The sequence below is a fragment of the Lachnellula hyalina genome, assembly GCF_007821495.1.
Source record: "Lachnellula hyalina strain CBS 185.66 chromosome Unknown contig00039, whole genome shotgun sequence".
NCBI lineage: Eukaryota > Fungi > Ascomycota > Leotiomycetes > Helotiales > Lachnaceae > Lachnellula > Lachnellula hyalina.
Window position 1 is genome coordinate 1 of NW_022157153.1, and position 12,065 is coordinate 12,065.

Sequence of the window (12,065 nt, forward strand, 5' to 3'; positions counted from 1 at the left end):
ATATATATATATATATGCTGTCAAGCACTAGCGTCCATAAGGTCATAGTTGGATGCCAATTTTACAAAAGAGACAGCGATATATAATTTGCCAGATATTATATACTTTGAATGAAACTTGTTATAAAAGAGGATTGATGAAAAGCCACCATGCTTGTATTGGTGTGGAAAGCGTTTTATGGTAAATTCTTAGTACATTCAATTACTTTTAGCCTACAAAACTCCCTCCCATGTATCAAAAGAATGTTTTCAGTAAAAGATATACTTCAGCTAGCACAGGAAACAAAAAATCCCAAAGGCAGCCACAAATTCCTACATTCAGGCTATAGTCACGTTGATACCCAATGTTCCTCATCGCTCAGGAGCATCAACGGACGGTACATCGTATACATTTGGATGTTTCATGCCAGAAAACGCATCAATGACCAATTCATTGCTTCCCAAAAGGTAGTCAGCCTCGTGTTCGCCTCTATAGAGCATTTGCTTTATCTTCGTTACTAACAATTGAGCAGAAATGCGCCTAGAAGAATCAATTCTAAGCATAGACTGCTCAATCAGATTTAGGAACGAAAGAGACATTTCAGAACAACGTGGGTTTTGGCGCAGACGGCCAATCCATTTGAGTACCCCTTCTCGTACCTCAGCCTCTGGGGGAGCATTAGGCCGGTCTGTTGGCGTCTTCAGGGTGAAATAGATATCGTCGATTATCTTGTCCTCTGCCAGCAACATTCGAGCCGCATCGAAGTCCTTGAGCCCCCGAGAACCTTCAAGTAGCCAGGTAATAAACTCGAGAAAAATACAGCCTAAGCTCCATATGTCATATGCACGGGAAACAGGCTTGCCAAGTGCAATCTCAGGGGGTGAATATGTCGGCGATCCCGAAATTTTCTTTGGATCCTGCATTGAACGGGACTCGAACCGGTGGAACCTCCCAAGACCAAAGTCTGTTATTTGAAGCACGCCAGCATTATTAGAACCTTGGGGTCCCTCTGACCGCAGGATGTTTTCCGGCTTTAGATCTCCGTGACGGCCATACTTCTTTTCCCGATCTTCAACACTCAATCTAACATTCCGGTAACGACTAAATCTTTCCAGAGTTGTATTTCCAGTATCGTTGACTACGTCTGTGAAGCCACCCAGGTCGAAATTATGAATAGCATTTAGTGCGGCCACCAACCCACAGATTTGCGTGAGAAACCAGAAGGCCGTTTCCCTGTTCCAATAAGGTATGTCGACAGAATTCCAATACTCTCTCAGGTTCTCTTTCGCATAGGGAAAGACTAAGTGGTATGAACTCTTAAACTTATAGGTGGCCAGAAGTTTTATGAGATGTGGATCATTGCGTTGTGAGAGTTTCTCAAGGAACTCTGTTTCTTTATTGAATTGAAGCTTATCTCGGGAGATCAATCGTTTGATGGCTAGATAGGGACCCTATTCAAACTAAGCAACTGCTAGATCTTTTTGAATGAATGAAATACCTCTGGGTCAATTGTGTCAACGAGATTCTGATGAGCTCGATGAATCTGTACAGGCCAAACTTGGCTGTACCCTCCAGCTCGAAACCTTCCGGCATCTTGTTCATAGTCTTCCAAAAAAGGCATAACGACGCTCTCATGGAATTCAAAGTAGGGTGTTTCCCCTGGTGACTTTCGAAATTGGGGCGCTTGAAAACACCACTGATCCCGGTCGAAATCGTTCCTGCTCCGCTGGGGCCACTCTGACATTACAGGAATCCCACACTGCCGATGATCTCTAATTTGACAGTCTTTGTGTTTATTTTTGCAGAGTACAAATGAACTTTTGTTTCTAGGATCAGTGTATGCTCGACAAAGCGGCAGATCAGCGTCGGTGACCCCTTCGGCAACAAAACTTTCAATGGCTTCTCGAAAAGACTCCTCTCCAGATATCAAGATAGCAAAGAGTCGTTTGGACTCAGGATAGATGGATGACAAACATCGTTGTAGTGCTGCGTTATCTTCTTCCATGTGTCGATAAACATTTTTCAATGCGTCCTCGATCTTGGGTTGTATCACCAGGCTGTCCAGGTGATCGATGGGGATGAAATATCTGTTTGATCCAATTGGAGACTCTTTCTGAACTTGAAGTAGATCCTTTTTAAGGGTATAAGATGCCATTGAGTCCTTCCGAGGGTTGCGCTAGAAGTAGGTGTTCCCCCGAAAGATAGATATCTTAAGTCTAGCTAGGGCCTGACAAACCAACTAGAAGCAGGTAAGAACATAAATGTCGACGCTTTATCGTAGAGTACCTGGAGTTTTCAAGAATTGTGTATGAGCAGTTTGAAATGTCTCGAGGAGAGCGAAGTTGCTTGCAGTATATAAGGCTGGGGCCTCCTCTACTGCAAGAAATACCCTTTAATCTACTGACAGAGCCTCAAAAGACCTCCATAAGTTTGCACAATATATGCTGATGTCCTATTGGTTGAGTAATTTCAGAAGTCACAAGCTTCTGGAGAGTATGATAGGGCGTTGATAGAAAGCGGGCGAAGGCTAAGGGTGTGGACCGTGTGGCATCCATCAACAGCAAATGGTGTGCATGGTAAACCTACATGGGGCGCCTATCAGGAGACATGCTGACCACACATATCATTTGGCGAGGGAATTGTTAATTACAGTACGCCCGACGCTTCTCATTTCTAATCAGGATTACTGGTATTGCTGGGTTAGGCAGCAATAATCTATCAGCATGCAGCAAAAGGCCTCACCGATTCTGTGGCTCGCTTGTCGTTACCATTTCTGATCCAGCTGTTCCCTCGGTGAAGATATTGTGCCTATTGGTGTAGATTCCGGGTCAATATCGAAGGTGTTTCTGGTAGGCTCGTTCTCTAATATCCCGCCTCTCTGGTGGCGCTTCGAAGGAGACCGATGCCAAGAGCTCCAATTGGAAGTAATGCCGTGTTCAATTGAAGCCCGTTGGCTGTTGGCTTTACCCTCGCCGAATTGGAGTGATTTCTTACCCTCTTGCGCGTTCATTGTGTATGATAACCATAACTTCCATATTGCGAAAGTGGCAACTGTTAAAGGAATGGCGACTACCACAACCCACCACGACTGAGAAATTATCGATATTCGACCCTTGTCGTCGACTTGAATGAGTTGGGTTGAGAAGAAATTCTAGAATAATTAGCGCTACTACTAAGTCAACTTGTATGAGACCAAAGACCTACCATAACGACAGTCATTGGTAGATAAATAAGGGTGATGACCGTCAGTATCTTCACCGCTGTAGATTATCAGAGCGAGGCCATAGTGTCGGTAAACAATTTCTACGTACCAGTTGCATCTCGGGAACCCCTTTCCTGTGAAGTTTCAGTATGAACGTAGTTTGCTCAACTCAATCACCTACTGTGAGGATCCTCATCTGGATGTTCTCTTCTTTAGTTTCTTTAATTAGTCCATTAAGAGACATCTGATTAAGATGTGCAACTTGAGCATTCTCATAATCGAGCCAATCCGTGAGCTGCTCAATGTAAGCAGCCTGGTATTATATTGCTTTCTGGAATATGCGGTTACTTACCATATGTGCTGTTCCCTGAGCCTTTTTATGTAGAACTTCAACCTTCTTCAAGTTTACCTGTGTCTCATTCATCTGCTCCTCAAGTTCTTCCATGGTTCTAGAACACGTACATTCATTGCACCTTGACTCTATGCAGTGAATCTGGCACTGCTTCTGTAGTTTCGACTGTGTGTTATACAGGGATTCAAAAATGATCTTTAGATCTAAAATCTTATCTTCAGTCTGTTTGAGTCTCTGCCGATCAATGAATTTTATGGAAATGTCCGTCGAGGGTGTCCATCGTACGTCTTCGCTTCTGACTGGTGTTAATGTAACGTTTTCTGACTAGACAACTTTTAGTAGTGGCTCGCAAGCAGCAACACTGTTCATTACTTACTTGTGACATCAAGAGCCTTTCCAAACTTCGTACATACAGTCTCCAGTTCCCGTGTAATGTTGAGATAATAATGAGATGAAGATCAAAAGCATTCAGACTTCGTTTATACTCGAGGCACCGCTGTACGGCTAATCCTAACATTTTCTTAGTTTTCTTTGATGGTGAGATTAAAACAAATGTCATCCTATCCATGGAGCTATTATACTGCTGATAAACTGCAGTCTGCCGAACTGACCACGGATCGTAGTCCGGATTCTCCAGATTCGATCCTTGTCTGTGGTTCAGCTCAACATAGCGAAAGCCGTACGCACATTCTACATACACAATTTAGCATTTAAACGTTAAAACATACATAGAGTTCTAATACCAAAAGACCCCAGCTTCCCACTAGGCTTAAAAACCACCGGTTCTGATTGTCGAAACCGAAATGGAGCATGCCCAATGTCAGACTCCCGAGTCTTGAAACTGAACGGCAGCATGAAGTCCCATATCCGATCAAAGATTGAGTATTTGTCAATCAGTTGTTCAAAAAGTTCACGCGTAACATGTAATCTGGAATAGGAGTTCCTTTGACCTATACAGAAAATGTGACAGGGATCCCGAGATTTCTGGAATTGTCAGCTAGCCGATGTTAGGGGGTTAGATAAAGGGCAACATAACATACAGCAAATCGATCCACATCTAACACAGTTGACACTGACTCGGGGTCAATATCGACACTTAATTCTCCGTAATCGTCCTTGAGGCCAGCTTTATTTTCGTAGAATCTACAGACCTCCAATGCAGATCGTTTCTCAGAGGCATAGAACGTAGCTGCAAAATCTGTTTCAATATCGTTGATGACTGACGAGTTGACCCAGTCGAAATATGACGTGACATTTTCTTGGTCCATTTTGTTGCAACTGAAATGGGGACCACTTAAAACAAGAACATGACAACAAGCAGAACTATAACTAGCATCCAGTACGCTGCATATTTCAGTGTTAAATAGTAAGCACTCTCTGACTCGTTCCACGTCAGTGAACAGTTCGACGATTTGACTTATTATTCATTGATATCCTATAATATTGTATCAGATTGGGCAATAAAGAGCATGACTAGAGTTGGTGGGCTGTGAAATATTATGCAGTATGACTGATACAAATACTGCAAGGGAACCAGGCGATGCATATGCTCTTCAATAAATTTCCAATTCGCCTTCGGCACAACCACCCTGCACCCCGGCAGCATTCATGTCGTCCGATTGGGAAGCACCTGCACCGCACACCATCCGATATCCAAAAAATGCTGCAGAAGCCCAGGCTTTGCAAATGGCTTAAGGCGGTAAGATGTACCTACCTTTCTAGACCCATTTGGTTTGATGCAGACCTGCAGAGCATGAAAATCGTGGCGCTGTCTACCTGATAGATTTACACTTTACAGTACCGGTAGCATATGCAACACGTTGGCGAATGCTAGGTCTCATTTAATAGTGCGGGAATTGCAGGTTTGCTCACAGAGAACTCAACATAAACAACACTCGTCGAAGCTGGACCTTCTTCTCCTTCATCTTTTCCTCCTCGAAATCGTCGCCACTGCAATACACGAATAAAGCAGGTAATGAAGCACCGCCAGGTAATCGATGGCAGGTACATTGACCGAAAGAGGTTGCTGCATCTTTTGAGGACAACGTTTGGGGGCAGTGAAAATTATGCAGTCCGGGTGAGTGCCCCACCAAGGCTCTCAGGCCGACCACTAACAAAACGTATCAGTTGCACCTGAATTCTTGGATTTTGACCATCCCCAAGGCTCTCACCGAGGCACGTCTTTACTAGTATCTGCGGAGGGAGAGCCTTGCTGATACCATATAGGATCAGATCGAAAGCTGCTACTTCGTCGATTGAAGCCGTTAGCGCCGAGCCAGAGCATCGGATTTTACCAAATAGTCGTTGGGGTAATAGCAGACGGGGAATATCTCCAGGACCTGGAGCGGGATAATGATTGGGAATGTATACACATAAATACGCGCTAGCAGCAATAGCATTCATACATCACGCTGTCTTGTACATACCAAGGGGTATTCTCCAGAAATTTGAAAACGCCATGCGCCAAATACTCCCATTCCAAGACCTTGTGCCTAAAAGTCTGTCTTCTTCAAAAGCACAGTCCACTCCATCCTTCGCTAAGCTGAACTTTTTCCAGGCGTCTTAGTGACGTGGTTGCCTGTCTATGTACGATTTCCATCATAAGATAAAGGTCGTGGATCTCTTCAAGCCTGATAAAATTGGAGCAGGAGAGCTGCTATCATGAACAAATCTTCGTGTAGATGCCTTTCGAGGTTTCCTTTTATAGGGTTGCGCTTCCGTGAGATAGGTCGGTTCTTTCTCTCCCCTTTCCACCATTTTCATGAGTTCCATATTCAGAGGTCCACACGCGATGCGGGTTGAAGGATCAACAGCTAACATCTTGTCTTCAACGAGGTCCAAGAAATCGTGAATGAAAAGTGAACTTCGTGGCTGTCCATGAAGAACACGGATCCATTCTCTAACTCTTTCTCGGAGAATGCCGTGCGGAGTAAAGCGGCCCTGCGCATCTTGGATAATGGTATAGAAAGTATCGTCAGTGACGCCTGATGCTCCGGTCATGCCCCGGGCTTTAGGGAATGCACTGAGTTCTTCCCAGCCGAGAATCATCCAAGTTATAAATTCGAGGTACAGGCAACCCAAACTCCAGATGTCGTAAGCTCGAGAGATCTCTTTTTTCAATCCCATTTCCGGAGGCTCATATGTTTGAGATCCTCCGATCTTCTGGGGAAGTACTTTAGACCTCGTCAGTCTCCTGTGAAAATCCATGAGGCCAAAATCGGCAATGAGAAGATAGCCTCGCTCTAGAAAACATTTGCAGCGATCGATGTGGATCTCGTCTATCTCTATAGACCATAAAATATTTTCGGGCTTGATATCTCCATGGCGACCGAATGTTCGATCGGCATCTTCAACACCAGCGAAGCTACCATTCCCCGGAGGTACTTTTGCCCAGTATGCCAAACACTGGGTAGTCTGACGTGTATGAATTAGATGTAGACCTGACGCTATTGCTTTACACTGATGCAAAGACCAAAGTATCATGGATCCAGTAAAGTCCGGTATCGGTTTACTCTCCCAATATTTTCGAAGGTTCGATTTCGCAAAAGGGAAAAGCAGGTAGTATCTGTTTTTATATCGATACGTAGCTAGCAGTCTGACAAGGTGCGGATGACCGTGAGCAGTGAACGCTCTGAACATATCAACTTCCGAGAGGAATTCTTCCTCTTTAGGTGTGTGCAGTCGTTTCAAAGCCATTGAAGGTGGTGACTTCTAGGGAGAGTTAGCAATTGCAATCAACGGAAAATGTGACTTCTTCACCTCCGAATTGGTACTACAATGCAGCTTTTGGTGAGCGGGGTGTATAATGATCTCCCATACTGTACTAAAGCCTCCCTGTTTGACTTGATCGCCTTGCTCTTCGTCCTTTACAAAAGGCAGAATACAATTGTTGCCGATATCGTAGTGAGGGATTCGATCCTCTTCATTATTATCGAAGACGTGAGCTAGAACGTACCACTGCTCTCGATCGAAATTGATAATGTTAGACCGATTCCAACCAGCCATACATCTGATAGGCTCGTTTGGCCGTGATTTGCTGCACAGCTGCCACCTCCCAAGCATTTTGGTATCGTCTGTCCTGCCAAAAGGTAAATCCTCATCGTCAATTTCTTCATCGATAAATTGAGGAATAAGGTGTCCAAGTCCCAGACAAACAAGAATTGCGAATAACCTTGGAGCCTTGTTGGAGATATCTTGCGCTAAAATATGTAATTCCTGCGCAGCCATGGGTCCCAGTTGGGATCCGCCAAGCTCGTCCATTATTGAATCCACATCGAGTAGTCGTTCTAGCTCATCATTGGGGATGAAGTAGCTGTTCATGCGTGGAGGCCATTCATGGCGAGCTTTAAACAGTGCAGCATATAGTGCGGATCCAGAATTGCTACGCTGTGGTGGGTGTAAAGACTTGCTTGATTCGGCGTCTTCGCTTTTGAAGCTCCCTAGAGTAGAAGAAGAAGCAGTGCCCTGGGAGTGCTCCGTGTGTATATCCGTGGCGGCTTCCTGCAGGCCTCGACTGGAGCTTTCGTTTATTTGATCTTCGAGGAAGGTTGGGGTGCTGGGTAAGTAAAGTCTACCCTTGTAGAGATTGTCTTGGAAATGACGAAGTGAACTGGGAGGGCTTTTCGTCAAGAGGGGCTTTCGCTGTTCATCATTCCTCTCATTACGCGTCAGGCTAAGTTTCCGGCTTCCTGTTGCACCTGGAGTTGGATAAATCTAGACAGTTATCCCAGTCAGCCAGGCTCAGAGAATCGAGATACTTACGCACGAAAACGCCATCGCCCTTACGAACATCCCGAGAAGTAGGCTGATCTGCCCTCGAGTGGTTCCAGAAAAAGTCCCTCACTTGTTGCAGGCAATTGCGGGTCATCGTGGTGGCCGCGATTAAGCAATTTGGGGCGTATGCTGAAAATATATTTAAAACCAAACCGTTGTACAGCGAGATCCCAAGGGGGAAAAGGCTCTTATATTGGCAGTTTCTGCTTACTGGTGATGGGTTACCCCGGTGTTGCAGAACCACAATGTTGTTGAAGGGCAGATCTCAAGGCACCATTTCCATCTCCCTTTGAGCGCAAGGCTGAAAGAGTGACACCATATCGGGATATAACAAGAAAGCTTAGTACAGGGTTGTTAATGCTTGGTAGAACGGGATGGTTCAGTCGTTTCCCCATGTGGGGGCGGGGTGGTATTGGTGGAGGAGGTGCATGCAGATGATCATGTACTGGACTCCGCTCACCAAAAAGCTTGACAAGGAGCGGCCGTAACAAAATGTTCATTTTGTACAGCTAGAAATCAAGGCTATTGAGTATAAACATAAAGCAAACAAGCCAAGAATGAATAAAACTTATTTCCAAAACTGGCAAAGTTGCAAAAGTATCCCACACATGACATCACGGGATGTCACCTCGAACTACAAATATCTAGTGAGGTATGGTACCTGAACTCAATGTCGAACCAAAAGAGATGATAGCTTGGTTGGCTAGTCTTGCAGGGATATGGAAAACATTTTCCACGGAGGTGTGCTGCCTACATGTTGTTGCGGCGCAGTAAGCTGACAGGCATTTCTATCCCCTGTTCAGAGAAAAGATTGAAATGGGGGTGGCTTGCAGGTTGAGGGTGTAGTGAGGCTCTAGATGGTTCCTTGATTGAAATGGGTGCATTGCTCGATTATGAAATACGAAATCTCATCGCATATGTAAATAGTAAGCCAGATTTGAAATGCTCAACATATGGTCATCCAGCCAGAAAACGACCTGCGCCTGGATCAATCTCTTTCTTCGAGGCACCATCCTTTCCATCCTTCGCTGACCCGTCCCTACGCGTTTTCGCGCCCTCCTTCAGTTTCTCCCACCGCTCTCGATACCTCGTGACGACAGCTTTCAGTTTGTCGTTCTCCTTTCCTAATCTCTCAATCTCCTTTCCACCCAACGATACGTGCTCTTCCAACTCCAGAACTCTCCTCTTCAACGACTCATCTCCACCGGTTACGCTCTGGCCAGGAAGTTGATCTCTCGCAGGGCTTGGTGATCGATATAGTCGCATGCTCTCCTGTAGTGCCAGACTACTCTTCTGAGCCCCCATCTCAAATGCGTGAAGTCGTTTGCTTAGCCTATCAACGCAGTCCTTTAAGCTCTTGTTCTCCATATCAAGCTCTTCGACCTTGTTCTCCATGATTTTACTATTCATTCTCTTAATTCCCTTTCTAGGTAAGCCAGGTGAGAGCGGCATAGGTGTCTCTCTAGCATCGACGAAATCATCTTCCTCGGGATCTCCGAACATCTCGGGATTTTCGCCATGCATAGATGCTGCCATTCTTCGCCTCTCCTTTTGGTCAAAGGTTAGTATTTGGGCGTACGACACCGTATGCCCGGCTGTTGGGACCACGTAGAAAGAATCATTTGCAGAGTGACCATCACGAGCTGAAGCTCTCAAGGCTGCCCTTGAAATATACTTTGTGAGATCCGGCTCTATGGCTGCTCTTTCCTTGCTGTTCGATGTACGTCTCTTCACGGGCACAACAGGTTCCGGAATATTGCTGCTAGACTCTTCTTCAGAAACCAAAGGCAATCCCGCAAAAGCCAGAGGGGCAGATAGCTTTGAAATTATGTTCTCGAAAGTGTTGTAGAATCTTGAAAATCCTTCATCAGTGGGCGTAGAAGCTATAGCCGCTTGTTCTGCGACCGCAGACGTTCGGGAGGTTGCTGTCTGAGGCTCTGACTTCTTTGGACTGGCTTGTGTAGGTGGTAGCCAGCTTGGTTGTGGAGTCGAATATTCAGGAATGCTGTCATTAACCTTTGATCGTTTTCCATCTCTGCGAGGATGAGATTCTAGGTTACCAGGAGCTTGTTGAGCTGAAATGCTGGGTGAAAGAGGCTGTCGAGTATAATTTGCACGAATGCCTCTTGCTGAGGCAAGGTTGCTAGCTATTGAGGAGCTTAAGTCGCGAGGTGGGAGACGTCGGGGATGTTGTAGACTTGGCGGTCGTAAAGGAGAGGACGAGCGAGGCCCAATATCCGATTTCGAAGCGCGTAACTCAGCGACAGCTGCAGATGTAGATAACGGCTTCTCTGCCAACGTTTGTACCTCGGGTTCAGTAGATGTAGTCGAGGGTGGGTTCTCGGAGGGGTAACGAAGAAGCTCTGATAATCTTTGGTGGTGATGCTCTAGTAATCTCAACGTTCTCAGCGCCTCTGCGCTTCCTGTCCCAGTTGCAGCCTTAGAGAATTCCCCAGCTGCCAAAGCATGCTCATTGATTGCGACTGTTGTATCGGAGCTCTGAGTTGCGACGGAGGCAGCTCTGGCATGATCGTGAGCCTACACAAGTTTTTAGCTTTGCTAAGTTCATGTTTGGCGGTTATACAGACCAAAGTCAACGGAGAGGACTCCATGGTGAGGAATATGGTGTAGCTTTTGCGAAACAACGTTGGAATCTAAGGTAGATTGAAGCTCAGGTGGTTCATGATGGGCAGTCCATTTAAGGCTTAGTTCAAAGTCACGTGCCATACCCATTAAGTCATTGTTGTTGGACAATGCTAGTCACAGAGAGGACGATAATTGGGGTCACAGCTAGCATAGATGTGATAGGCATATAATAGTGTGTATTCAGAGAAGGACAGTCTAGCGTGATGAAGAGATTTATCCCACAGACGCTTATGTAAGCAGCTAAGTCCAACAATTGTCAACCTAAACTTTTATCTTTCTTCCGCTTTTCACTATCACAATCTGTTTACTGTAGAAGGTTCGTCAGATTATTCTTTGGAAACCCTTAATTCATGGGCAATTATTATTTCGCAAGGTCGAAGCTCGAGGAAAGCATGTTGACAGCAAACAAGGAAAACCGCTCCCGACCCAAAATTTTGCTTCTTTCATTTTAAAGTCTTTTGTTTCTTTGGTATTAGGAATGTCCCCTTGAAGATATGATAATTACCATTCACAGCTCTGGACTATCTAGAGCCTTCGAATGTCCTGGTTGTCGAGTCCGACGGCTCCAGCTTCACCTTAGCGTTTATGAACAACGAAGAAGCCACGAGTGGGTTGCTTGAGTTAGTTATATATATCTGGTAAGAGTTGAGAGTTTTGATATTATAAGACAAGACACACGTTATCATGCTCTACCATAACTTTCGTTTCCCTTCCTCATCCCTAGCGCCGCAGCACCGACATGCTGGTAAAGGTTATCCGGAACAAGGCGGGGTAGAAACTCATTTGTATGGACCAGATGTTAAGAATAGCTAAAGTAGGCTATTGTTCTAGGTGATGTCAATTTCCAATGAGTGTTGATCTCCGAGTGAATTTGCTTGTGGCAGGTTGCAAATCGTAGTCTCGGTGGAGAAACGGCAAGACCGGGCATTTGCTTTTACTCTATCCCTATTCTTCCAGGGCTGTGAGCTTTGCCTGGGCAATTTGGAGTAGAATATTTTTATTTTCCAAATTTCGTCTTCACTTGGTCATTTTCCATTGTATTGTTTATCTGGAAAGAAACTCAGGCATTTGCTACATCCTGTAAATACCCCTCTCGAAATCAAACAACACAAC

The 12,065-nt window shown here is 45.2% G+C and overlaps 4 protein-coding genes across 4 annotated transcripts; all 4 read right to left on the reverse strand.

The window, feature by feature from the left end:
- Positions 1 to 350: 350 nt before the first annotated feature.
- Positions 351 to 2,134, reverse strand: cdk2 (Cyclin-dependent kinase; the record flags this gene model as incomplete). The annotated part of the gene is made up of 2 exons (XM_031148449.1): positions 351 to 1,430; positions 1,478 to 2,134. 2 exons carry the CDS (start codon positions 2,132 to 2,134, stop codon positions 351 to 353), a joined length of 1,737 nt encoding a protein of 578 aa, XP_031006749.1.
- Positions 2,135 to 2,743: 609 nt separating this feature from the next.
- On the reverse strand, positions 2,744 to 4,801 carry LHYA1_G003480 (uncharacterized protein; the record flags this gene model as incomplete). Its single annotated transcript, XM_031148450.1, has 7 exons — positions 2,744 to 3,130; positions 3,173 to 3,315; positions 3,359 to 3,476; positions 3,534 to 3,857; positions 3,910 to 4,223; positions 4,277 to 4,517; positions 4,574 to 4,801. 7 exons carry the CDS (start codon positions 4,799 to 4,801, stop codon positions 2,744 to 2,746), a joined length of 1,755 nt encoding a protein of 584 aa, XP_031006775.1.
- A 1,330-nt stretch (positions 4,802 to 6,131) lies between these two features.
- Positions 6,132 to 8,400, reverse strand: LHYA1_G003481 (uncharacterized protein; the record flags this gene model as incomplete). Its single annotated transcript, XM_031148451.1, has 3 exons — positions 6,132 to 7,244; positions 7,293 to 8,230; positions 8,295 to 8,400. The coding sequence occupies 3 exons, from the start codon at positions 8,398 to 8,400 to the stop codon at positions 6,132 to 6,134; spliced, it is 2,157 nt and encodes a 718-aa protein (XP_031006774.1).
- An 863-nt stretch (positions 8,401 to 9,263) lies between these two features.
- Positions 9,264 to 10,918, reverse strand: LHYA1_G003482 (uncharacterized protein; the record flags this gene model as incomplete). Its single annotated transcript, XM_031148452.1, has 2 exons — positions 9,264 to 10,844; positions 10,895 to 10,918. The coding sequence occupies 2 exons, from the start codon at positions 10,916 to 10,918 to the stop codon at positions 9,264 to 9,266; spliced, it is 1,605 nt and encodes a 534-aa protein (XP_031006777.1).
- Between the last annotated feature and the right edge of the window lie 1,147 nt (positions 10,919 to 12,065).